The sequence below is a fragment of the Malus sylvestris genome, chromosome 11 (assembly GCF_916048215.2).
Source record: "Malus sylvestris chromosome 11, drMalSylv7.2, whole genome shotgun sequence".
Classification (NCBI taxonomy): Eukaryota; Viridiplantae; Streptophyta; class Magnoliopsida; order Rosales; family Rosaceae; genus Malus; species Malus sylvestris.
In genome coordinates, this window is record NC_062270.1 from 29,188,012 (window position 1) to 29,214,353 (window position 26,342).

General features: G+C 36.6%; 4 protein-coding genes across 5 annotated transcripts; 2 read left to right on the plus strand and 2 right to left on the minus strand.

Moving 5' to 3' along the window:
- Positions 1–562: 562 nt before the first annotated feature.
- LOC126589652 (GDP-L-galactose phosphorylase 1-like) lies at positions 563–3,576 on the minus strand. Its single transcript, XM_050255018.1, has 7 exons — positions 2,859–3,576; positions 2,448–2,569; positions 2,283–2,342; positions 1,907–2,149; positions 1,634–1,819; positions 1,276–1,524; positions 563–1,180 (listed from the first exon to the last, which is right to left on the minus strand). The coding sequence occupies exons 1-7, from the start codon at positions 2,980–2,982 to the stop codon at positions 821–823; spliced, it is 1,344 nt and encodes a 447-aa protein (XP_050110975.1). The 5' UTR covers positions 2,983–3,576; the 3' UTR covers positions 563–820.
- A 4,108-nt stretch (positions 3,577–7,684) lies between these two features.
- LOC126590091 (uncharacterized) lies at positions 7,685–11,037 on the plus strand. The gene is made up of 5 exons (XM_050255592.1): positions 7,685–7,965; positions 8,265–8,418; positions 9,230–9,280; positions 10,521–10,613; positions 10,749–11,037. The coding sequence occupies exons 1-5, from the start codon at positions 7,823–7,825 to the stop codon at positions 10,806–10,808; spliced, it is 501 nt and encodes a 166-aa protein (XP_050111549.1). The 5' UTR covers positions 7,685–7,822; the 3' UTR covers positions 10,809–11,037.
- A 122-nt stretch (positions 11,038–11,159) lies between these two features.
- Positions 11,160–15,202, minus strand: LOC126590090 (prohibitin-1, mitochondrial-like). Its single transcript, XM_050255591.1, has 6 exons — positions 15,082–15,202; positions 14,455–14,642; positions 14,009–14,125; positions 13,024–13,194; positions 12,014–12,226; positions 11,160–11,541 (listed from the first exon to the last, which is right to left on the minus strand). The coding sequence occupies exons 2-6, from the start codon at positions 14,629–14,631 to the stop codon at positions 11,365–11,367; spliced, it is 855 nt and encodes a 284-aa protein (XP_050111548.1). The 5' UTR covers positions 14,632–14,642; positions 15,082–15,202; the 3' UTR covers positions 11,160–11,364.
- Positions 15,203–15,379: 177 nt separating this feature from the next.
- On the plus strand, positions 15,380–20,327 carry LOC126588662 (condensin complex subunit 2-like). 2 transcript variants are annotated; one of them, XM_050253760.1, is made up of 13 exons: positions 15,380–15,677; positions 16,026–16,127; positions 16,230–16,347; positions 16,508–16,572; positions 16,656–16,716; positions 16,792–16,992; positions 17,313–17,569; positions 17,719–17,857; positions 17,943–18,193; positions 18,748–18,802; positions 18,993–19,138; positions 19,531–19,641; positions 19,818–20,327. In XM_050253760.1, the coding sequence occupies exons 1-13, from the start codon at positions 15,405–15,407 to the stop codon at positions 20,043–20,045; spliced, it is 2,007 nt and encodes a 668-aa protein (XP_050109717.1). In that variant the 5' UTR covers positions 15,380–15,404; the 3' UTR covers positions 20,046–20,327. The 2 variants fall into 2 exon arrangements, with proteins under 2 accessions (XP_050109717.1, XP_050109718.1); XM_050253761.1 differs by having other exon boundaries at positions 18,748–18,778.
- The last annotated feature ends 6,015 nt before the right edge of the window (positions 20,328–26,342 follow it).

Consider the following 26,342-nt stretch of genomic DNA (forward strand, 5'->3'; position numbering starts at 1 on the left):
GGCTTCCTAAAGAATAGGCACGTACATAAATATATCTACATAAAAGGATATATATGGAATTTAATAATTAATATATTAAATTAAAAAAACACAATAATGACTTGTAATCTAAATAAATATAAAAATGTTGACATAGCTATTGTTTAGGCGTCCTAATCAAATTTTGTATTAGAACCAATGTTTAATCTAAAGAGGATTAGAAAAGTGATGGGGATTCTAATTTTCCCAATTATAATTTCTTACATGACATGTTAACCCGACTCAAAATGATTCGAAAATAGCAAGTTGAGATCAACACGTTAACTAATGGGGTCGTTATCAGATCACACTTGGGTAGAAACTTCTTATTTTCCTTCACGCAGCCAATTATAAAACCGAGGGATCAAAGTAATACACCACGAATTATAATACAGGTAAATGTCATAACCAATATGCCCATTTTAAAATATATTTTCAACGTCGCTTCACTTATTTCATAACACGTGATATACATTCTTGTGTTTTATGCACACAGAAAAATCTTTGGACCAGGAGGGGGTAAAACATAACTGACATGACACCGTTATACACAGAAAATAACATTTATTCACCCACAATAGTAACCACAAGGGATTTTACGTATCCATAAAGCACCCTAAACAAATAGATCGAAGTTGTTACGCAGAATACACAAACACTGCAAACCATGAACAGCTGACTATGCAAAACCAGTTTTGCTTATTTAGGCATCGGCTAGCATCCAATAAAAGGTACAGACATTAACCCAAATCGAATACTGCAATACTAGATTCACATTGTAAACACCCACCAATCTGCTCATTTACTGCAGAACAATGCATTCTTGTGTCTCACCAACCATAGCAGCGCGGGAGCTTTTGTTAATGGTAGCGTCGACTTCTTCATGAGAACGAGGCTTAACTTCTGGATCCTCCGGCAAATTTTCATTCCCATTATTACCGGAAGCAATACGTTCGAAAATAAGAGCATTCACTTCTTGGAACCTCTCTTCAGAAAGGGAAACCTCTGCCAGGAGCTTCCAAGCATTTTCATCTGAAGCCTCGTCGTAGTCCTTTTTCCTCTTCAAGACCATATGCCCACTAATTTCCCACACCGCTGGATTCACCTGTGTATCCAGAACCTCTGCACTCACTTCTCCAAGAGCTTGTTTCTCAGCATAACACTGCATTTCATACGATATGCATGGAGGTGAGTGAAACAGCCTATGCACAACAAAAATATTACTTACGAAGCATTTGTGTTTCATTGACTATATACCTGTGGCAGGAGAAAGATTCGCTTTCCACAATCAGAGATAAGGACATTGTACGGTACGTTGTTTTCTTGAAGGCATATGCAGGCATCAGAGACGGTGTAAGACAAATCTTCCAGAGTGTTTCCACCCTCAAAAACAAGACCTCTGACAGGATAGTTCAGAAGCTCAGAGACCTTCACCTCAGCATTCAGAGTGGATATTTTCTTGGTAGGAGCCTTCTCAATGGGAAAGGTCACGGCCAAGTAGTAAGCCTATAAACGGAAGAAAATTTGTTTGAGTGACAACTATAAATAGTGAAAAAATCAGAAGCTGAATCCAATAATTAACGCCAGCTTGCTAGAAAAGTATGCAGTTAGAAACCTGGAAGTGAAGGTGATTGATGGTAGCAAATGCACCCAAGCTGTTGTAACCCAATCGAAAGTAAGGACTCCCAGCTTCAGCCGCCATGTGAAGTGCAAGCAAGAAGCTTTCCCGGTCAATCCTTTGTGGCAAACGCTCAAAAATACGAGGAATCAACAGCACATGGCCATATTCAATAGGACTGACCTGTTAAATGGGGGACAGTAAACGATAAATACTTTTTTCTCAAATACCTTGTTAAGAACAAATAATGCACAAGGAGAAAGAGCTTACATTAATGGCAACAACGCTCGGAGAATTTTCAACATCAATGGGTGCACTAGGGAAAAAGTGAACTTCACCATCTTCACTGGCTTCAAACCGGAATAGAACCTCCTCTTGTCCAACTTTAGTGAAGTTAAACTTGCTGCTATCAAAGGGCTGGAGGACCTTATCAACTCGAAACTCAGTTGGTCTCTTCTTAAGATGGCGACCCTCATTCAGCTGGGCAATGAAACCATATTGCCCTGGGATCACCTACACCAAATTATCAAAGAAATTGGTCCCCATATGCCAAATAAGTATATAGTCCATACACATTGTTCCTCAGCTCGAATTTCAATTCCCGTTAACAAACACTACAAAATTGAGGAAAAGTAAGTGAATCCACCTTGGTTTCACAAGAAGTGACATCATAGCGAAATAGCCCTCTCTGCATGCGATCCTCCCACTGTACCATTAAGTGGTAAGCAATTTTACTCCAAAATAATTGCTAAACACAAGAGGTAATAAACAAATCTGGTGATCTTTCTTCATCTCCTGTAAATCAATTTACCTCCCCGAGAAGCAGCGAGTCAAGAAACGCAACGGGAGGCTCTCTTTTGTCATGTCCGGGCACACCCGTGTCACCATTATTCACGTTCCGCTTCTTGAAGGCATACAATGGAAGTTTTGCCCCTACACAAACCGAAATTGGTACAAAACCCAGTCATAACTAGAGCCTATACCAAGCGAAAAACCATGAGAACCCAACATAAAATCATTTTCTTCAAATCCCATAAAATAAAATAAACAACGTACCGTACAATGTCCTTATCTCTGATTGATTCCATAAAAGAAAAAAAAAAGCAAGAATCTTGACAACTTATCACATAGGTAGGCTTTGTTTTACAAAACACCTATTCAAGTGCATAACAAATAAAGCACAGAAATTCAAATTCAAAGTGGAGGGCATTTCAACAAATACCTGGAATGCAACATTGGTTAAGGCAATTGCGGCCACAACCCTCGACGCGGCGAGCACCCTCCTCCGCCTCATCTTTCTGGTAATTCGAAACGACGGTGGGAACCCTCTTGATCCTCAACATCATGCTCCCTCCCCTTCTTTCTCCCTCTCTTTTTTTTCCCTTTTTTTTTCTTAATTCTCAGTAAAATCAAACACCACCAAACCCAAAAACCCCCGAAAACAACAATACGATCTACTCGTGCACTTTATAGAAGAAAAAAATCTCTAAAATCTTCTAAGAATCTAACCAAGAAAGTCTAAAAAAGCTAATATAAGCAGAAGAGAAAAACAGAGGATGCAGAACCGCCACCAGCGAGGAAGAGCAGGTCGGAGGGGCTACCGCCTTCGGAAGGCAAAGCGCCACGCCCGCCGTGCGGCGAAGGGTTGCTCTCAATTACACAACCCTTTCGTCGGACAGCCCGGACATGAATGAGCGGCCGAGGAGCTCCGTGTATAGCCGTGATGTCTACAACTCGTCGAACCTGGGTCTTACCCCTAAAAATATACCAAAAAATTGATCAAACACCTTCCTTTCTTCTCCCTCAGATAAAATAGGAAACAAACCAGAAAGGCGAGGATCGCCTGTTTCGAACTGAATCGAAAAACCCAGATGGGGATTTGGGGATTCAGGGGAGTGAGTGGGGGTGTGGGGAGGAGATGAGGGGGTGGATTTATAGGTGTGGGGAGAAGAAGGGGTGTTCGTGGCTGAGGGTGTACCGTGGGGTATGTATTTGTATTTTAAGGATAATAATTGAGGGAAAAAAACCCACATAAGCTGGTTAGTAAGTTCATTATTTTTCAAAATATATTTTCCAAAAAACAACAATAACTAACACAACTAAAATTTAAAAAAAAATAATAATAATCATAACGTAACAAACTATTACGAAAAGGGTATAGTATTTAGCTTAATTTGCATGCAATTTTTTTCCTTCCTTGTAAAGTAACCAACCTTTTGTTTTATCACAAACGCAACCGTCCACCGTAGGAAATTTCCCAACCGCAAGGACAACATCTCAACATCATAATCCATAAAACCCAAAATTCTCACTTCATCTCCGAAGCTTCCCGTAAGAGAATTCTGGATATTGTGAATCATTATTTAATTCTTTATTGGCCCCAAAAACCAGGAAAAAGGACCTCACCACTCAGAAAGAGGGAATATTCTAAAAGAGGATTATTTGAATGGATTTGGATTCCATTCGGATCCAACTTGTGGAAATTCTAAAGATTTTCACTTTTTAGTCATTCATCATGCATTATGCCATTAGAAATTTTTATTTTTATTTAAAATTAAACACAAATAATACATAACAAAAACTAGTCGTACGATGTAGATGGACAATTAGGATGTGGGGATCTCTACAAAGTGAATTCAAAGAGATCCTCTTCCTATTTGAATAACTCAACAACTTTCATTGTAATTGAAAGAAAATTATTCAACATTTGTGCTGCATTAACACACTAACAAAATGGGGGGATAATGTCTATCTACTTAAGGATGAGTAGAGATTCTTGCTAACAAATTTTAGTGTTTAAATTACAGAGCTTTGTGCTTATGATCAAAACCGTTCATAGTATGAATCATTTTGTAAATATCATATCTGCCAAAAAAATTAAAACTAAAGTCGTTCAGTCAATCTATTATACCAAATACATAGACAGTTCGTAATTCTTTTATTAATTCCATTCATCTATTTTTACACAATTCAATAACTCAACAACCATGATTTTAATTGTTTCTAGCATAAACGATATTTATATAGTGATTTATAATATGAAATGTTCTAATTATAATAATTTTGAGCAGAAATTCTTACTTATCATTTGAGTAATTAAGTATTGGTAGAAGTTTAATGATATGACCAAATTGATGTTTGATGGTAAAGTATTGATCAATTTTGAGATTAATGGAGGGAGTCAATTCCAAATACCTTTTTAATAAAAATAAAAAACCTTTTTGTTGTTAAAAAAATTAAAATAAAAACCTTAATTTGACCATACTGAGCCTCCAAAAAAGAAATATAAAAATACAAACCAATCCCACTTGCAGGGACCCACTAACGAGAGACAGTGAATATTCTAATGCGTGCAAACAAACACGTGGGTTGGAAGGCTGCCTGTTGATAATTAGACGACAGTGAATTGACCATGGCAGCGGATTTTAATCATAAAAAATTGGAGCCGAGTCTTCCTACGAAATTTACAAGAAGACGGTCCACATTCCACAAAGCAAGCACACAAATTTTAATTGAAATAAAAATTTAGGATTCGGGATCCATGAGGGAATCATTCTATATGCTGTGTTTTGGATGAGGTGGACTTATAACTTCAAACCTACCATGATGATGTACTGTACCTTTCAAGTATTTAGGAGCCTAACTACCCTCATGGTCGAAAGAGCGTCCGGAAATCTCTTTGTGATGATTCTTTAATCATAGGAATCTTTCAATTACATTCATTTTATTGTATATTGTGTGGTTATATATTATTGTAATTTTTTTTAAATTGAATATAAATAACATCTGACAAAAACAAGTCGTACGATCTATAATAAACGGACGTGATTGGAGAATCTTTAGAATCCTCACAAAGAGGATCCGGAGAGGATCCTCATTCCTCATCATCATGCTTGTAGTTTTTTTTTTTAATTTTTATTTTATCAATTTCTTGATGTCTAAGTTAGTCATTTAGTATTACGGTATTCATTTTCATTTGTACATAAGTAGGAGCTCAAGGCTCAACTTCATAGATGACGCATTTGATATTAAATTGTTATAGTTAGCTTATTATATGGTTTTCCCAAATTATGCATCTACACTTGGTGTAACTATGTCGTTGAATAACAAATAAAAATAAAAACTAATTTCATGACAACTCGCTAAAACTCTAGAGAAAACCAAAATGATAGTGTGTTGTATTCGAGAGAAAACCAAAATCACAATGTGTTCACATGCACGAGTTGTTTTGCCTGCAACTCCCCAACTAAAGAAGTATTAGTAGTGCATGTAGTTCAGTATCTTAATGAATAGAATGTTAAATTTTTATCTATGCATTATGAATTCTAAACACTCTCTTCTTTTATTTTTTGTAATAGTTCGAACTTCCATCTTTTTCTCTTAATAACAGTTAATTAAAATAAATAAGTAGTAGTCTAAGTCGTCGTCCTTAAAGTTATAGTAAATGCACCAGAACATTCAAGGACGCACAGGGCCCAAAGTACTATGCAAAGCAAAAAGTGGTGGTAGTAGACTAGTAGCAGTCGTCGTCCTTAAAATTAAGGGACATGCCCCATAATATCCAAGGACAATCACCTTATCCATTGTCCATGTCTTGCTCACATGGGTGTGGGCGGTGACCATAAAAACATGGGGTCTTCATGCCAGTTTCACTACATGGCTGCATTATCCTTGTTTCTAAAGCTTGTACCTAAACACATATATATTGGTATCCAACGCTGAAGTTTAGTAAATTGAACATGTAACCAACAATAAGAGATTTTATACCTAATTAATTTTGATGAATTTTTTGAGCTTGTCGTAATGCGGAGCAATAACTTCTTTAGATAACACAGTTAGAACTTTCATAAAAAATGAAGAATTAAAGGAGCAAATAAGTTATGTAAGTCCTAACAAGTTATCTAGATGGCCATTGTTCTATATTTGACAAGTTCAAGAGTACTCATGATATTTTAGTTCAAGAAGACAAAAGTTCCAATTTTCTTTTTTTAATATGATCTCACATTTTTTTAATGTTTTGTTTTTGGACATAGCGATAAATGATTTGAACTTAACTACAAAAGAGAAAGCATAGTAATATTTGAAAGTGTTTTTGGTGAAATGAATTTTGAGTTCAAAAAGCACTTCAATTGTTTGTTGGAAGAAGCACTAGATGTATGATTCTTATAGGAAGCACTCCAAGTGTTTTTGAGGATCCACTTGAATTTTTACTAAGGATTGATATTAAAATATTTTCACCAAAAACGCTTTTAATCATTTTAAAAGTAGTTCCAGATGAGCCCTAGTCTGTTTGAGTTATGCAAAGTATCATTCTATGTTATTGTTATTGAGAAGGGCATGTCATTTGCTGTTTGAAATATGTCATAAGGTTTCGGGCCAATTCACACGGCCCTCTAAGGGTCTGTTTGGTACTTTACTTGAATTCAACTTTTTAAACTCAAAAATAATTTTCAAGTTTTAAGCCTTAAAAATTTGTTTGGTAGGATTGTTTTAAAAAACTGAACTCAAGATTAACTAAAAAATATAGTCTATTATCTAAAAACATAAAAAATAAGTTTTTAGAGTTTTTAAACTTAAACTCACTATTTTCTTTTCTCTCCCTCCTCCCCTCTCACTCCAAATCTATGTCTTTCTCTTTTATTCTTCTCCTCTTTTTTATTTTATTTTTTTTAATTTTTTTATCTTTTTCGTCTTTCCTTCAATCCGTTCTCTTCATTATCTCGGTTCTTTCTCTCACTCATCTTCCTCTCTATCTCGTCCGATCCTCTCTTCTTTCTCTTTCCTTCAATCATCTCGTATTTTCTTCCCTCCTCTTTCTCTCTCTCATGCTACCCTTTATTTTTAGATCTCTTTGTCTAGTTTAAGTCGTAAGATTTAAAAATTTTAAATCGTAAACCAATCAAGTTTTTAAGTTTTAAAGAAAATTATTTTCAAAAAATATTCTTAAAAAATGTTTTGAAAAATGATAAAAAATTTCAAATAGAATGCCAAACAGTTCTTATAGAATCGGATTTTTTTTTAAAATTTTTTTTAACGTCTATTGAGAACCAGAATCCGAATCCGGTTCCAGCTTTGGGGACGCAACCAGGCTGCAACCACGCGGTTTCATTTTGCTTTTTATTTTTGCGGCTGGCTTGTCGTCTTCGAGTTCTATCCCTTCCTGACCCAGAGATAATCGGCGCTTCCATGGACGAGGTAATCACTGCTGCTGATGCCTCATCAAATGGATCTACATCATCACAGCCGTCCATTCTTCCCTCCAATCTCCCCCTCCTCTCTGCCTTCCTCTCCTGCGCTCTCGCTCAGTTCCTCAAGCTCTTCACCACCTGGTATTATCCTCTCTCTCTAGGCATTTGAACATGTAGGTTTATGCTATGATTTGTAATTTTCCATTTTCAGGTAATTTGCTTGATGGGTAATGATGGGTTCATTTTAATTTTGTGAAATTATGTGACAATTTAAGTTAATTGGATGATTAGGTTAATTTACACGCACTGTTTTGTTAAAAAGTGGATGGATTTCTGTTTCGGTTTTGTTAATTCTATCTGTCTTTTGTTTTTCCATTTTGGGTATGCTTAGTGAAGTATTGTTTGCTCAGGTTTTCAAATATTTGCTCGTAGACGTGCAGGTACAAAGAGAAACGATGGGACTCCAGAAGAATGCTAGGGTCAGGGGGAATGCCCTCATCGCATTCGGCGACTGTGACGGCATTGGCAGTTGCTATTGGTTTCCAGGAAGGAACCGGATCCGCATTTGCCATTGCCGTGGTTTTGGCATGCGTTGTATGTAACTCTTAACCAGGTTTTGTTCATTCTTTTTGCGTAGGCACGCATGCTCGCGTATATTTCTTTTGGATTGTCATGTGAAATGCTCGACATAATGCCAAATCACATTTTGTTTGTTTGTTTTTTGAGCTCGTTGCATTCTCTTTAGATTTAATACCCTGAGTTCTTCTTATTAATGTCAAATTTGAAACTTCAATTGCACTTGTTTTTCTTCACACATTCATCACTCCTACTTCTGCAAGATGATTGTCTCTTTTTAGTTTGTGCGTCATCAGCTTTCCATTTGTGATTGGATTGTCGTCACTTATATAGTATATAGAATCATTTATATTGGTTCTGTACAACTTAATCGACTATGCTTGGACCAACAATCTTCTTTGATTGAATAGAACAAAACAAAAGATGAGTACCAGAATATTGATCTTGTGAACTGTCAAGTGAATAATATAGATTTAAGATCTATTTACTGGTGCTATTAACTTGTTGTTTCTTATGGTTTTACTCTGTCTATTTTAACATCCAAACGCACTCCATTGTCTTTTTTGTTTCCTGGGAAGATGCAAGTCTTTTACTTCATATGTTTGACCAGTTATAGGTGTAGACTAGAAGCCCTTGGTACAAAAGTTACTCGATGCGGTAATTGACCTTAAACAAAGATGAAACATGAGAACCACAATCAAAACTTATTATAATTTAAAGAGATGATACGACTATTCTCAGTTCTCAACATTTTTTTGTCACTTTACATGCCATGCACAATTTCTCATGGAGTTATGTTTCATGTATATAAAATTACTGTTTCTTGCAGGTCATGTATGATGCAACTGGTGTAAGACTTCATGCTGGTCGTCAAGCTGAAGTAAGAATATTTTGTAGCCGGCATGCTTTGTGAATAATAAAGAATGGGAGTAGTTTGGTGAAGTTTGTTAAGTAAGCTTGGGGTAATGGGATGCAGACTGATTGAATATATGCCCATTTGAGCAAATTTGCGTTCGAGTTTCTTCTATTTTCTTTTCTGTGGATGCTATGCGATAATTGTTCCATTTACATCTTAAAAATTCATTTCTATTCTGGAGACAGTTATATTTATGCATTGTATGCATCGTTTCCTTTGAAGTTAGTGGTCATTGTAATGTTTCTGTTGGCAATAGCAACACCTTTGTTATATTACTATGTTATTGGGCACCAATATGCAATGCCTAGCTGTTAGCCCGTACATACCTCCTGAATCCGAGGATAAAAATCATAGCACATTATATTATACATTCTTGTTAGTCATGCATTTTACACGTGTCATTTTCCTGTTCCTATAAAGCACTGTATAGTTGGAGCCTAAGACGTTATGGTTGGCAAGTGTGGCAGGAATCCAAGGGTCAAACGTTGGCATATCATGATAGCCTCATATTAGAGGCACTGCTTTTGTTTTTGTTTGTCATTCACTCACTCTCATGATCTGAACACATCAAATTAGAAAGGAAGGATGACTAATATTGGAGTGCCTAGCATAGGTGCAGATGAATAAACACGAATTAGGATTCTCAATATTTATTTAAGTTGCAGTATGTTGATGCGTAAGTAGCAATACAGCCAATCCCATCTTGCTCATTTAAAATTGCTTTCTCCGGGATAAGGCAGGGGTATGTAGAGTAATATGTTATATGCAAGTTATGTTGAAAATGCGTTTGTGTTTTGTCCTGAAGTTTTTGAAGCTATATGCAAGTTATTTTATTTATCCTTGGAGCATATATTGCATAGACTCACATGTTCACAGCCATACTGTTATATTAAACAAAAAAAGTCATACAACAGTGGATCCATGGTGTATTCATTCTTTACTGATTATGTTTTGTCACGTTTCGTGTTAACGTCACCTAAAATTCTGGATAAACCCTGGGGATTGTGGACTTGTGTCCAACCTTTATATTTGAAGTTATGAACCTTCATTTTTGATTAAAAAATGTTAGTTGATAGTGGTGGTTGTTTACTGTGTACTTGTTTCATAAGTTGTGCAAGTGTTACTGTATATTTGGTTTGTTTCAATGCTTGTGTTTTACTGTATTTTTCTTTTCTAATTCAATACGTTATGTTGCTTATTGCAGTTATTAAATCAAATAGTGTGTGAGCTACCTCCAGAACACCCTGTTTCTAGTGTTAGACCGCTGCGGGATTCTCTTGGTCATACTCCATTGCAGGTCTGCTGCATTTGCGTCTTCATGTTCATTCGGCATCAATCATTGTTTATTCATGCACTTGATTGTCAATGATGAAGAGTTAATACGAATGATCATAACCTGTATCTCTGTTTTGTTCGATTCATATTGCCGCAGGTTCTTGCAGGTGCAGTGTTGGGATGTATTGTAGCTTATCTCATGAGAAGTTCCAGCTAGTAGATGGTTAGTGAAACACGGCCCTTGGCGGTGATTTGCATTGTCGAAAAATTCTCAACATTCTTCCCCCGGCCGATAGTGAAAGGATTTAGCAAAAAGAATGCTAAGTTTGTACTCAGAATTCATCTGTAAAATCTTTAGAAATCGTGTTTAATTTCTCTGAACAATTGGCTGTATGTTAATATCTGATAGTTGATCCCGAGTATATAAAGATGATTTCCAGCTCGGATACTACCAGTGCCATACATTTTTACTCGTCAGCGTTTCATCCGATAGGCTCAAATCACGCGATTGTTCATGTTTCTTCCCTTACAAATTCCACTCACATTTACTTGCGACCGGGCAAACATCGTGTAAATTTGCATCACCGGGGAGCATGCATCTATTACCTCCCCACATTGTTCTTATTCTAGTCAGTCAGAAAATCGTCACAAAGTGGGAATACATCCAGAATCCCTTTGTTTCTATAACCCATCACATTACAAAACAACCATCCGGTTTCTTCATTTATGAGTTTTTGAAGCATCCCCACGACCGAACAACTTTGCTTACTTAACTACTGCACATTCCCCTGAATGTTCAGCAAAAGTTCATCGGCGTTCAAGTAAACCATGTTTTTGGAATCTGAGATAACCTGGGCGATTTCTCTTGCAGCCTCAATCTTCCGTAGAGTGATAAATGCTGGATTGTTGGCAATGGCTTGACCAATCAGCTTCGCACTCGTTGCTTCACCCTAGAAATTAAGCAGGCAAATCAACAGAGTCAGACGTTTAATTCAATGGACGAGAATCTAAATAAAATGATTACCAGAAAAGAACAGAAAAAAGATTAATCCCATACACACATTTTACCACTATATATTGTACCAAATTGGAAATCCAGATAATACTACAGATAAATAGGAGGGATGTTTTCCAGCAGTATGGTCCCGATACGTGCGGGTACAACTAAAGAAACAAATGTTTGATACAATGTGTTGGCATTTAATAATCAGACAAACTGATTCCTTTTCCGGTCACGTACTTACTACCACTACAAATCTACCAATTCCCATTATCATGAAAGGATGAGCAGCCGATCAATGTTGCCGCCCCAGTACTGTCTTTATTTTGAAATACTTTACGGATAAGTAAAAACATTGCAAAAACATGCACCAAAAAGAAAACTATATTCAAAATTGAGAAATTAGCATTCCCCCATCTCACCTCTGCTCTGATAACAGCACTTTTCTTGTCTTGTTCGGCTTTCTCCACAACAAATTTTGCCCTCTCAGCCTCTTGTGCAGCTACCTGTTTTGCTTCAATTGCAGTCAGAAACTCCTTTCCAAAAGTCAGGTTAGTGATAGACACATCATCCAGTGCAATGTTAAAATTCGCTGCCCTCTCTGTCAAAATTTTCCGTATCTCCCTACTGACGGCCTACGAAATAATAAGAATACCGTCAATAAACAGTCAGTGACACATGGAATACCATCTCCAATTTCTCCCTCACATAATATGTACACAACCGAAGTGTACAAGTTTGCAATGTACCATAAAGGAAGAGGAAATAAAAGACCCTACTCATCATCAGTACTGCTTCAAATGATTTGAGTTATGGAAATCAACCATTTGAGTCGCATCAGAAAGAATAGATCACCAGAGATGCACAACAATCAAGAACACTTCCCACTAGCCAATGAACTTTTTAACTCAAAGTGACGAGGATGAAAGCAAGAGCGTCAAACTTGCACTTTAAATCCCAAGCCCTCATACCAATCAACCATTTGAATACCTATCACACTTCTGAGTACCAGCTTTATTGGATTTTGAAAAAAGAGTACTGGCTATTAAAGCAGCACTGCACTTGTTAGACAACCTTGCCTATTACTGAATTAATCGGTATTTTACTTTTTTATTTCCGGTTTTAAAAGTTTTTGGTACATTATTGGTATAGATAGTGATTTCTCGCCGGTAAATTGAACTATTACCTTGTTTTCTTTAGATCAAATATCATATTATATATACCTACAACATAACATATTAAACATGCAAAAGACATTTCATTACCTCAAAGGATAAAAAGAAAAACCAGTACATAATTGTGGGATAGAGAAGGGGGAGAAGGGGATCAAGAAAACAAACTAAAGCAATGACCGATTGAAATAAAACTCAAACTTAACATAACCAAACAGTCCTAGTTATAGCCAAAAGAAAATGATACACCTTCTGCTTACCTCTCTCTGAGTAATAAGTTGGCTGGCATTATACTGTGCAACTACAGCTTTCAAAGTTTCATGGATAATTGAAGGCATGACCCTCTCAACATAATTCTCACCCAGAGTTCGATAAACTGTAGGTAATTCGTCTGGCACAGGACGGGTCAGCACTCGAAGACCTACTAATACCTGAAAGAAAAACCAAAATATGTAGAAATAAAATGAATTATGATTAGTCAGTTTGAAAATTTTCACTTTCCAAAACTATTACTGCCCCCTTAAACCTTTGTATCCTAAATTCTTAAACAACACTATAAACACTTCACCGGAAAGTGGAAACTACAAATGGATAATACCAGGTTCAACTCAATTCGACAGCAGATAACAATTCTCACACATAAAAGACCAGAAGCAAGAGGGAAAATGGGTGCCCAACAACATAATGGGTGGGACGAGTTAACAACACAAGATTTCATGAGAATTCTGAAACTTTTGGGATCTGATGGGTAGAATAATAAACACCAAATAATATAAAGCACATAGGAGAAGTCCATGACAAGTGCTCACTTGTTTTGACAAAGAGATGAGTTGATGAAACATCACTGTAGGCATTAGCCACGACAATAACTTATCACAAGATTTAAGGGGTTTTGATGTGTTCTATAGATGTAATGAAAGGTGATGCAAGTGTTTCAACCTTTGACGTACATAGTTCATGGGGATTGGATTTGTACCTTACCCTATCCTACCTGAAAGTAAATCATAATTGAACTCTCATATGCAAAATAGCCGATCAAATTCATAGAGATATAGGATGTCCTACTTTAAGACCTCAAAGCCATGCTCTTAAAGTTCACTACATAACTTATACAAGTCAATGAACAAATTGTTTAGGAAAAAATCGAATAACCTCAAACACATACTTTATTACAGTGGTCAATTTGTATAAGTTTTAAAGCTGTTCTGAGAATTTTCCAGGAAAAGGATTAGGATATTTACATACCATCTGGAGGTCACGGCTTCCAGCTTTACTCTCCACTACATAAGGTTTTGCACGAACATCATAGATGACCGGCCTTTCAAACCATGGAATTATAAGGTGTGTCCCTTCAGGATAAACCTGCAACTTTAAGATTTAAATATATTGTGCTGACATAGTAGATACAGAAAAAAAGGACATGCTACATATAAAGTTATGGACATACAAGTATAGAACAAAACTGTTCAATTCATAATATTGTGATATTCCACTTTTGTTTCTGTTTTGTGCAAAGCATGTGCTGAATTGGACATGCATTGGCTCCATGTGAGCTATATAAGCAATTCCAACAGATCTCATTATTGACCAGTCCTCTTAAAGTCATTCTTAGGTCGTGAAAAATGTGTTCAACAAGATTTTAAAACGATCGAACGTTACACAATTCCCAAGAACTGGAGAAAAGAACTAACCTTGTCTTTGACACCAACAAGACGACTGAACACAATGGACCTATGCCCTCCATCGACATTGTAGAGACTATTGTTAAGTCCATATACACCAAGACTACCAACAACTCCCACCGTAAGCAAAGTTGCAATGCCACGAGCTCCAGGAAGTTTGGGGACTTTCATCTTGTTCAAATTCATGTTTTTGAATGCTGAGTGTGGACAAGTTAAATGCCAGTGTTATTAATCCAAGTAAATCATTCAAAATAATGCCCTTATTTTTCTTCGATTCATGTTCGTGAATCTCGTAGACACTCCCATTTTTCTCTCCTCCTAAAATTTTCTTACCGGCCAAACATAACCTAGAAAATTGGACGAAAATCAGAAAAGAAAACAAACCCAACTTGCAAATCTCATCGCTTTGTTACCTAAACAGTAAAACCAGAACGAGCAAACAACAATCGGTGGAAAAATAAGGCCCAAAATGTCGATTTTTCCCCAAATTTTCCTTTTTCTTTTTTGTTTGCTATAAAACTTTCTCACCATCCAGACACAAAATTAACAAAGAAATGCACAAATGAAGAAGAATGAGTAGATAGATTGGAACCCTAAAACACGAAAAACCAAAAGATCGAGCAGAAATCACCATACCAGAAGAATCTGGAGAGTCCACTGGCGAACAGAAATGAGATGCACGTGGAGGGTTTAGGGTTTATGGCCAAATTATAAATGCCTAAAATAATAAAAAGCAAGAAATAAGGAAAGGCGAATGCGTGAGGAAGGGATTGGAATTAGCGAATAAACGACATGTCGTCTGATTCTCTACAATCCCACCTTTGGCGGGAACCACACACAATACGGCACGTCGTGCGTCGTCTCGCGAATGGAATCAAATTACAAACCCACACGCAACCACCATTTTCCCCTCTTTTCAAATTTACTTCTTCCCTCTCTCTCTCTCTCTGCGCTCATCAATGGCGGAGGCAATGAGTCCAAAACCGCCAGCAGAGCCGAGGAGTACGGCGTCGACGGCGAGCCGTCCCCAATCGCCTACCAGTCCGCTTTTCGTTTTGGGCTCCAACGACGACCAGCTCGAACGTGCACAGGCACGCGTGGCACGCGCCGCCGCTATTCGTCGCAAGGCGGCTACAGTTTCCGCTCATTCTTCTCTGCCGGACGATCGTTGTCTCAGCAGAGAACAGATTATAAAACTCTTTCAAGAATGTATCAAACTCGCCAGCGAAAATGTCCGTACATACCCTCACCACACTCCCACTCCGCTCTCTCTGCTTATCTAATCTATGAAATTACATACAAAAAAATAGATTGCTGAGTGCGTTTAGTAATACAGTTACTATATTTGCTGTTATTGACCAAATTTTACGAGGGTTTGTTTGGTTGCTGAGAAAATGCGGGAAAGGAAAATGAAGAGAATCAGCATATTATGGACATGGAATAAGAAGCATATACTTAAAAATCATACCTCTCTATGTTTTTTTCATTCCTAAAGCAAAAAAAGAGCCTCATTAGTTTATTTTATTTTCAAAGTTTTCGATATTTTTGTGATTTTTTGTGATTTGTTTTCTGTATGCTAGAAAATAACCCAGAAGAACACGTGGGAGCTTAAGCTTATCGATCATCTTAGCGACATTATTAAGGTTGGAACGGAAAATGGCGCGGAGACTAATTTTCAAAAGGTTTGGAGCACTTATCGTGAAAATTGGTTGGTTTTTGAGATATAGTTGGTGTTTATGTATGTACTTGTGGAGATATTATTGTTATTGGTTTTGAGTGAATAGGCAAGTTTCACACTGGAAGCCGGGTTGAAAATCTACTCGGCGAGGGTGGATTCATTGCACGCTGAGGCATATAAGGTCCTAAGTGGGATGAATCGAGCTCGTCTTGAAGATGAACAAGGTTGGTGGTTAAGACATTGGTTTAGGTTTGTAATTATTTTTGCGTCACAGATTTTGTGGTCCCTTTTTTCTTTATCTCAGGCAGTTTTCGGATTTATTAGCTTTGAGGTTCACTGCTTCTTTGCTTTGGTCAGTTCCCTAATGTTTTGCTTTGGCGACAGTAACTACTACGGAGGATGGCCATGTCAGCAACAAGCAGGGTAGGGAGAAAGAGTCAGAGAGGAAGGTATGAACTTTTATTTGTGTTTTAATTATATTGCATTACAAACTTTGACTGCAAGTTCAAAGTAATGAATGTAGTTGTAACAGATAGATCCAATGTCGACAGTGGAATCCTCCTTCGAAGCTCTTAACATAAAGAAGTTTGATGGTAACTAGACTATCCATTTTGGTTATTATCTTGTTACTTTTTAAAGTTCTAATTTGATTTATTTTTGAACTTTAGTCACATTGGTGGCGGATCCTCTATATCATCAAACGTTTGCACAGTTGGATGAAGGTGGAGCCAAGGGTCTGCTACTGAATAACCTTGGAGCATATGGAGGATGCCAGGTGCTTTCTGATGCGTACGAAGTTCCAGGGAAGTGCAGATCATGTTCATTGCAAAGTACTGCCTTGGAATTGATTGATCTCTCTTTTGCCAAAGGCGAGTGAGATTAGAATCTCTTGCTTGATTTGACCAAATCACCATCTCAGTGAGGTGGCAAATCAACTGATTGGGTTGTTAATATGTAACCATTATGACTCTTTTAGTTTGACAGCACCATAATATGGTGGTGAGATTGGTAGTGGTGATGATGGTGTAATACCTTATTATGGTGAAATCAAACTAAATGGGTCTTAAAAATTACCCCTTAAGAACCCAATGGGTTGATTTGCCACCTCTTTCTCACCCCTTTCCCCCTCCCTGCCTTTTTTATTTGTCTTCTCTTTTAGCCATTTATTTATTTTTTGGTTTCTATGTAGAATCTCTTGAGCAGATGGTGGTGGGCATACGCGCAAAGACTGAAATATGTCCTACTCTCAAGGAGATATTTTGCCAATTTGATGAAAATAATCATCGATCATCTCAAGATTTTAATATAAGCCAGAATGCAGATCTCAAAATGGATCCCTTCAATGCTGCGGACTATTACACATCGAACATTGATCATAATGATAATATGGGTGGTGATCATGAGAATATTAGTTTCGGAGATCCTTCATTTCAAAGTCATCATGAGGTACTTGTTATGGCTATATGCAGAAGTCATTTAGACTTTGATAAATGGCTTGTTACATAACACATTTCCGCCAACAAATCTCTAGTTTTCTCTATATATTCTTGCTGAATGAAAAAGATAAATGGAATACGTTTTCTAAATTTGCGCAGGATAATAACTCCCATACATCATATGAAGCGGATGTGGATGACAGATTTGAGAAAGTTTCTATGTTTTTGTTTCAAGGTTTGAGATTAAAGGAAAATTCATGGGCTGGTCCTGATCACTGGAAGTATTGGAGGTCTAAGGGTTGGTGTTACAAAGGAAATGACTTTTCGGTTTGCTCTGTTGTGGGTAAGCCTTGATTTTACTGTCTTTGTTTTCTGTTCTGTAGGTTCGGAGGAAGCTCCTGCCACTCGAAGCAGACCAGCTACTAATATATCAAAGAACAAAAACTATAAGGAAGTTGAGCTTGATTTTACAGCATCTCTAGACAACGAAATTCCAAATATCTTTGCTGTGCCAAAAAATTTCAAGTCTTCACTCCTACCTGCAAATCGAATACCTGTCAGTAACAGGCTTCCAGATGACTACCATTATAAACCTGAGAATCTTGTCAAGTTGTTTCTTCTTCCCAATGTTCTGGTAATGATTTCTCCATGTTGTCCAATAATATACAAAGCCATTGTTATCCATGATAAAAAATTTCAAGGAAAGATGGAGATTCTGACATGATCATGATCTCACTCCATGTATAGGACGCTAATCCAGGGTAGATATCCATCGGTTGAGTTTGTGATAACTACAGTATAAGAATCCGCAAAATAAAATTTGTCACTTAGTTAAAGAGTTGAATACAAATGATACCATGCTATTACTCAGAATATGTTGTACTTGTGCAGTTCCATGTTTCATATTTTGTTTGTGTTCAAGCTTAATTCCGTTATGTAGTAAGGGTTGGTTTTGTTATGAGCTGAGCCTAGGTTATGCTAAAGCCAATCTTGAACTGTTTATCAGGTCTAAAATCATACAATGGTCTTGTGCCTTCAAACGATGGCCAAATGGTTAGCCTGTCCAAGTTGTAGGCTTAATATTGGCCTTAGGACACTTTTTCTCATATTTCTGCCTAGGTTTCATTAGTTTCTGAATCCTTATGTTGTTTGATGTGGCTAGTGGTAAAATTTCAATTTTTATTGTAGTGCCTTGGGAAGAGACGACAACAGCATACAGGTGCCAGCTTCTTCGTACGCACGGGTGTGTGCGTGTCAGTTTAAACATCCATCATGATTCAAATGTCTATTTATCATCCACTTGTAATTTTGTTTTAATGGTTTTTTATCTATTGGCTTATGATAGTGATCTTATTTTACTCTAGAACGAAAAAGGCTAATTTCTGCACAACTCTTACTAGAATTGAAGGATGACTCTTATTTTTAATTTTCAGATTATAACTCCTGGAAACAAAGTCACAATTTTGATGAAGCACTGCCACCATGGGACGATGAGAGTGTGCTTAGTGGCCAATATGATGATGGATGTATTCATAGCGATGTAGAAGACTCGGATACTCTTGTCTCTCCACCTCGTCAGGTTTCAAATTTTTCTTTGTTAGTTTGTGAATATGAAAACTTTACCTTGGTAGTTGGTGCTCATTTGGAATTTTAGATTAGGTCAGTAGATCTTCCAATAAATTGGGCGAAACTGCAATAACAAAAATGTGAAGCGATTTCTCTGAAATGGATTACAGGGTGCCACTGAAATTAGGTTGGGAAAACGTGGCTATCTCAACCCTGCATGCTGGGGTTGTTCATTTTTTGTTGCTTTCCTGGACATGCAATTACTTTGTGTGTGAACTGAAATTACAATGTCCTCATTGTTTAATGATAATAACGCACTGAGAAAATCAATTTTTTGGGAATGCTGGGCGTTATGTTTCCGCACGAAGAACTTCTGGTTAAAGACTCTGACTTGTGATGTTTCAGGTAAGCAACATTGAAGTTCGGTACGACAGAACTTCAAAACAAGTTGATGTTCATGCATTGAAGGAAACTCTGTGGGGTCATATGCAAGAATCTGCCAGAGTTCCTACTGCGGTAAGCATATTCTGATTGCATGTGCGGAATTCATATTGTTTTTCTTCAACATGTTCATGAATTTTTTTTCCAGTCTCATAACTTAAGTATCTCTTTGCAAGTTACTCGGGTATATTTTCTTGTTTTATCTACTAAAGGAGGCTTTTCATTCATTCTGAATATTACTCGACTTACAGAAGGAATTCAAAGACACCATATCCTTCAAGTATGTCCTGGCTACCTTTCCTGTCAATTGCCGAGCTGCAACGGCTCAGGATATCACGCCCCATTTGTGTTTCATCTGCCTTTTGCATCTAGCTAACGACCGCGGGCTAAGCATAGATGACTGCCCAACTTTAGATGACATGAACATTCATCTTCCATCTCGTCGAATCTCAGATGGAGTGGACCAGCCCTCATCGTAGGCAAAGATGTAGTGTACATTTTGATATGTGAATATTTGAAGCTGGCTTGCCATCGCCATATGCAAGCAACCGGGGCCTTTCGAGCAGTACTGAAAGAAACGTAAGCCTATTTCAGTCGCCTTGATTCTCATGTTTTGCTGCATGCTGTTGTGTTGATTTTGAGCACGCCCTGAACTTTCCTAAGCTAATCCAGCTTCTGTATATGCTGTTCAATGTGTCTTGTGTGAATTTGATATGAAATATCAGCTCCTAATTTGCTTCCTGTGCAATAATTTTATTTGATTTTGTGGGAATGCTAACACTAGTCACGCATCACTGAATGCTAGCCGTTGCTCTTTATGTTTCCCTCTTCGGGTCCCAGAATGATCGACGGGTAGCATCCACAGGGCCCATGTGCGACTGATGCTGGCACAACCCTTGTGTCAATTAGTAGAAATTGAGAAGGTATGCAAGGTGAGCTGGGACTGAAGTTTATTGGGACCAATTATATGCAAAGTAGCTATTTTAGAATGGAAAACCAATGAAAAAGGTTTGAAAACTTTGAGTTTTAACGATAAAGATAAAATAAAGAGTAAAGTGAATAGTACCAGGATTGACTTTTTAGTATAAAAATGTGATTTTTCATTAAAGTAAACAGGACCGGAAACTTTTCGTTAAAGTTCCCATTTTAGAAAGCTAGGCTCTCAACTGAAGAGTTGTTAGCTGCCAGTACAAGTTATACAATAATAGGGCTTGTTTGGTATGCAGAATTGGATCTTAATGAATGATTTTTAATTTCACGATACGTTGAGATGAAAAATAAAAATATTATGACCAGATTCTCATCCAATCATTTTTAAAAATGGTAAGAGTGGAAGGGACGAGTTTTCTTCATGTCTAATGCTCTTCGAATCCCCTCAAAATTCATTCACTTCTACTTTCAATACACCTTAAAACTAGAAAGTTACTCGTTCCAATCCAATCATATATACCAAACGGGCGGAAATCTTGGACAAAAAACACAAAAGGGAAACTGTGAGTTATCTGGCGCTTAGTTGGATCAAAAGGATAAGGGAGTATCTAAATCTGTTGGACAAGATTTGTCGGTGCAAAGCACGTTGAGCATTGCTTTCTTTCTTTCCATTTCAAGTCTCCTAAGATCTCTTCATTTCCAATCCTAGGAAAAGTGGAATCATCATCGTCATCCTACAACCTCGAAAGAACATTTAGAATCCTTTGGATTTAGTTTTGAACAATATTTGACTACTCAAATATGAGTAGGAATTTCTACTCACAATTTTTCAAAATTGTTTGTTGTCAACTTATAAAACTTCGTGTTTATAATCAGAACCGTTCAAATTATAAATCACCCTATAAAGATCTTCTCTAAAAAAAATCAATTAAAAATAAGGTCGTTTAGTCATTAAAATGTTTGAAAACAAATGAACGGTATTGGTAAAGGCATTACCAACCGTTTATGCATTTGCTACAATAGATTGACTAAACGATCTTAGTTTTAATTTATTTTTGGCATAGATAATCTTTACAGTGTGATTCATAATATAAAAGATTCTAATCATAGGTACAAAACTCTGTGATTCATAATATAAGGTTTTGAATATGAGCTCCTACTTATCTTTGAGGAGTCAAATATTTTTCTTTAGGTATTTTTGGTTGGATTGAGTGTTTGTGTAGGCTTATAGGCTATCTGATCTCATGTGGGTCCTACAATTGTCTGTACACACAAATATTACTGACTGCATTAGTCATCTAATTTAACTTATTTAAGATTACAGATCCAGATTGTTCAAAAAGGTGACAAAAGAAAAGTTTGAATAGTAAAATCATGTGCATTTGTATCCTTTGCCTTATCCATTTCTTTGGGAGCCATCTATTTATGGGTTCTCTTTTGACGGTACTGAAAATTAGGATTCAAATAAATAAATAAATAAATATTGTTCTTTATTTTTGAAAAATTGTTATCGACGTTTCAAATTAGGTGTTTTGTATTTTGCATTATAAATCAGAATGGGATACTCATTGTACTGAAGGACTGCATGACTAATACTCGTCTATTTTTGTTGATATTTAAGAAAGGGTTAATGCTAATTTGCTTTAATAATTCTCACTTAGTACTACAACTTAGTGGTAGGTTCTCACCAAATATGAATATTGTGAGACTTAATCAACTTCTTCACCTTTTTAAAATAGATTAGTTTAAAAAAGAATTATCTGCTTTAGCAACTAGAAAAGATAATAGTTAAATAAAAAAGGGGAATTCAGAAGAAAAGAAAAAAGTTTGCGGACCCTTTTAGGTGTGTCTTAAAGTCGGGTCATTTTATTTTGATTGGGAGAGGCGAAAAAGTCCAAAATGAACGGACAAGTGGGCCTTGGAAGTGGAGGGGTTGTGACGGACCATTCACTACAGCCTACAGGCGCACTAGTGCTACAAGTGGGACTCTTTGCTAGATTCTTGGGGGGTCCACAATTAATTAGCCGACTCATAAAAAATAAAATAAAATAAAAAAACTTTACGAAAAACTCCCAGTACTGTTCACTTTAACGAAAAATCATATTTTTACACTTAAAACTCAAAGTTTTCAAGCCATTTTTATTAGTTTTCCTTAAAAAAAAAATTAGCGTAAGTGTTATTATCAATTTACTTATGTTATTAACATGAATTTAGCTTTTAATACCTTAAATCTATATCATATGAATTATGTGGTTCGTTTTTCTGAGTACAACGATATATTTTACACTAAAGGAGAGGAGGAGTTCGGCTAAGACACACAATGGGCAACCTAATTTGGTATTGAATTCGTCATCCACGAGATTTGAACCTAAGACCTCTTACTTACAAGTGAAGATGAATACCATCAGACTGTAGTACTGAGTAGTTATGTGGTTCAATCGTTTCAATATGGTAAACTTGTGAGTGTGATATCAATATATTAAACTCATACTAAAATAGCAGTATTATTATAAATGTCAAAGTTAAATTGCCTGATTTCTATATAAAAGTATTGTACTCACTCCAACTACTGCACTGTGCAAGGAATGTGGGATGTGATTCAAAATAAAAATTTTCTCCACAACACAATTAGCCCATCGTGGGACCCGATGCAAGCTTAATCTGCAGGAACCGCACGTTTCTACTAAGAGCTAGTTAACCTCTTAACCATGGAAACAAAAAGAGCAAATGAAAGCAATTGAAGAATATTCTTTCACCGACCTTATCAACCATTGTCCAATTATATTCAAATCTCACTCCCTCTTGCATGTTATCTGCTGTTATATCTTTCTTGTATAGAATCTTGCTCCTAAAATGGACGATAATATTGTTTTCTTATTTATTAATACGAGCCATGTTGGAGAAGGGAGGGACACGAAATTTCAGGCGAAAGGTTGAATGTTCTTAAGCACTTGATATACAAGTTCATTATAAATATACTGTAAAAAGTAAAGAAATCGAACATAGAATCTTATGTGTTAAGTCTTAATGTTCTTAATCATTTGAACTGCAAGTGTATTACAATGATGTAGATTGTTAAAGGGGTAAATCGAACATAAAATCTCAGATGTAAGGCTGAATGCTCTTATCTACTACTGGAGTTACTAGTCATTTACTATGATACTCTAGAAGGGAGGAATCAAATATGGAACCTCAGTACATGAGCGAAAGCTCTTGACAACTTCAATTATTAGTTCCTAGCTTCTGATCAATTTCTAACTGATGCGTGAATTTGAGTATACGGACATAGAACCAAATATGTAAGTTTGAATGCTCTAAACGAATCTACAAATCCCGTGCGATGATATTGTAAACAAAATCAAACATAGAGCATTAGATGTAAGAGTGAATCCTCTTACTTCTAAGTGCTAACCGGTGAGTGCGTTTGAGTATATGAACGTACATAATTCGATTGACCCTTTGCTTAATTAAATGAATTGATCGTGAAAATGACATGCATGAAGAGATAAAAATTGTAGTGTGATTAAGGCACTGCTGGCTTCCAATGAATTTCTTTTGTACTTCTTTTGACTATTATAATAATATTCTGCAGCCATGATCCTATGAGCAAGACAATTCCATCTCTCTCTCTCTCTCTATAAATACGTCCCTAGGCTTTTACTTGTTCTCTACTACCATAAACCACATCCCTCTCACTCCTCTCATTCTTCGCACTTCATCCTTACTATTCCTATACTACCCGCACCACCTTTTCAGTCCCTCAGTAGACGCCATGAGCAAGCTTAATGAAAAATCTCAGATTCTTATGTTTTCTCTGCTAGTTTTTCTTCTCGTCCTTGCACCTTTGTTGTCCTCCTCACTAAGGACTCCTTACCTCTACATCATCACTAACCTCCTCATCATTGCTCTCGGAGCACAAGCCGGCGTCCTCTCATCCTTTTCCAAACCTGATTCAGACCATGACAAGAAGAACGGCTCTGGCGCCAGTTTTTCTTTTGCTCCCAAGCCTGTGGTTCCCACGGAGCTAGCCTCAGACGAAAAAAGGGTTGTTTCCCGTAATGATGAACATCAAACGGTTGTTGCTCCGCAATATGTCGAAAAGAAGGCTAGGGTTGTTGAGAAATCCAAGTCTGAGAAGATTGTGGACACTGTGAAAGTGGAGAGTGTGAAGAAGTGTACTTCTATGCCTAGCCTTTTCTTCATAGGGGGAGGTGAGACTTATCATGGAGATCACGAAGTGATCGAGGAAAAGCGTTACATTGAGGGAGAAGAAGAAGAAGTTTTCGAGGAGCTTAGTGGGCAAGAGCTGTTTGCCAAAGCTGAGAACTTTATTAGCAACTTCTACAAGCAGCTGAAGATGCAGAGGGAAGACTCATGGAAAAAGATTCATGAGTTTTATCACAAAGCCTTCTAATATTTCTGCTGCAATTTTATAAATGTTGTTATTGTATGTCATAATCTAGGTCATTGGTTTTTTGGGGATTATGATGGGTCAGAGGGAAACAATCCATGTAATTTAAGTAATGGTTCCTCCTTAATATCATTATTTGCGTTTGTACAGAACTACTGAAGTTACTAGTTCAGACATATTAAGAAAAAAAAGAAAGAAAGAAAATATAATCTAATTATACATATATATAATTCCTTGTACTGAATCTCCATATATTTGAATATTATTTTATGGGTAATGAGTGATGAAATTTTATGATTATCAAAAAAAAAAAAAAAAAGTGATGAAATTTTATGTTTTCTATTAGATCCTTACTGAAACATGTTATAAATTGATTTCAAGTTTCTCTTTTTAGTTCTTGCAAGCTTAACATTTGCAGTGTTTGTCTAATATACTCATCTGCAATCCAAGAACTGTTGACATCAGTGAAAATTAATCAACTCTAGCTCCAGTACTGTTTAAAAGAAAATCAAAGTACAATATTAAGATGTTGTGGAGACGACGGTAGAATGTAAGAGGTTATACCATACAAATAATATTGGGTGTGTGGATAACAATAGCCATAATATTTGCTTTATAAGATAAAAGGTACTTAAGTAGACATGCATGCAGTGGCGGATTCAAAATTCTAATTTTGAGGGCCCAGTGTATAATATTCAAGTTTTATTTAGATAGAAATTTTGCATGTGCAGGTAGCGTGCAAAATTTTTTAGCGGGGGAATTTGTCATGCTCTAGGTGGGTCTATAGTCATCTGCATTCATGTCGACAAATGCCAAAGCAATTTGCCGAGGGATATCAAGATCCCATGTTGAGGGTTGTCGATACGTTTTGCCAAATGTTGCCGAGATATTCTTAAAAGACAGTTCATCAAACACTTGATGGACACAAAAATGTCTCATATCAAACCTTCAGAGAGTTCTAGAAGACCTTCACATGCATTTTTCCTGACTTTCAGAGGGTCTTGAGACCACCAGTTACTTATTTCCACCATCTAAAACAATTAAAGAATATAGACATAATTAATGTCTTCTTTTTTTTATAAATGATAGGAACTATACTTACACGGGGGTGTAGTCAAATAAGGATTTAGAAGGATTTTAAAAGGTTTTAGAATCTTGGTGTAGTCAACTAGGATTTTACAAGATTTTAAAAGAATCCATTCAAATACATGGGTAGTCAATTAAAGGATTTTAAAAGACTTTAGAACCCTGATGTAGTTAACTAGGATTTTAAAGGATTTTTATAGAGTCCATGCAAATCTATAGGTATTCAAAAATTCATAAATTTTGAAAGATTTCCTTCAATAAAAGATTTTGTAGGATTTGAGAAGGAATGGTAAGTATAACAAAATCCTACCTCCACCTGTAGGATTTCTTTTCAACCTTTCACTTTCTT

What these genes read in the sequence shown, in the direction of transcription:
- LOC126589652 (XM_050255018.1), bottom strand. Translation starts at nt 2,982, where the DNA reads ATGATGTTGAGGATCAAGAGGGTTCCCACCGTCGTTTCGAATTACCAG. An exon ending in CGAGCGTTGTTGCCATTAAT is followed by an intron (nt 1,820 to 1,906) that starts GTAAGCTCTTTC and finishes CCCATTTAACAG; the next exon opens with GTCAGTCCTATTGAATATGG. An exon ending in GAATCTTTCTCCTGCCACAG is followed by an intron (nt 1,181 to 1,275) that starts GTATATAGTCAA and finishes TATGAAATGCAG; the next exon opens with TGTTATGCTGAGAAACAAGC.
- LOC126590091 (XM_050255592.1), top strand. Translation starts at nt 7,823, where the DNA reads ATGGACGAGGTAATCACTGCTGCTGATGCCTCATCAAATGGATCTACA. An exon ending in CCGTGGTTTTGGCATGCGTT is followed by an intron (nt 8,419 to 9,229) that starts GTATGTAACTCT and finishes TGTTTCTTGCAG; the next exon opens with GTCATGTATGATGCAACTGG. An exon ending in TTGGTCATACTCCATTGCAG is followed by an intron (nt 10,614 to 10,748) that starts GTCTGCTGCATT and finishes ATATTGCCGCAG; the next exon opens with GTTCTTGCAGGTGCAGTGTT.
- LOC126590090 (XM_050255591.1), bottom strand. Translation starts at nt 14,631, where the DNA reads ATGAATTTGAACAAGATGAAAGTCCCCAAACTTCCTGGAGCTCGTGGC. An exon ending in TTGTTGGTGTCAAAGACAAG is followed by an intron (nt 14,126 to 14,454) that starts GTTAGTTCTTTT and finishes TTAAAGTTGCAG; the next exon opens with GTTTATCCTGAAGGGACACA. An exon ending in GTGCTGTTATCAGAGCAGAG is followed by an intron (nt 11,542 to 12,013) that starts GTGAGATGGGGG and finishes CTTAATTTCTAG; the next exon opens with GGTGAAGCAACGAGTGCGAA.
- LOC126588662 (XM_050253760.1), top strand. Translation starts at nt 15,405, where the DNA reads ATGGCGGAGGCAATGAGTCCAAAACCGCCAGCAGAGCCGAGGAGTACG. An exon ending in TGATCTCTCTTTTGCCAAAG is followed by an intron (nt 16,993 to 17,312) that starts GCGAGTGAGATT and finishes GTTTCTATGTAG; the next exon opens with AATCTCTTGAGCAGATGGTG. An exon ending in CATTTCAAAGTCATCATGAG is followed by an intron (nt 17,570 to 17,718) that starts GTACTTGTTATG and finishes AAATTTGCGCAG; the next exon opens with GATAATAACTCCCATACATC.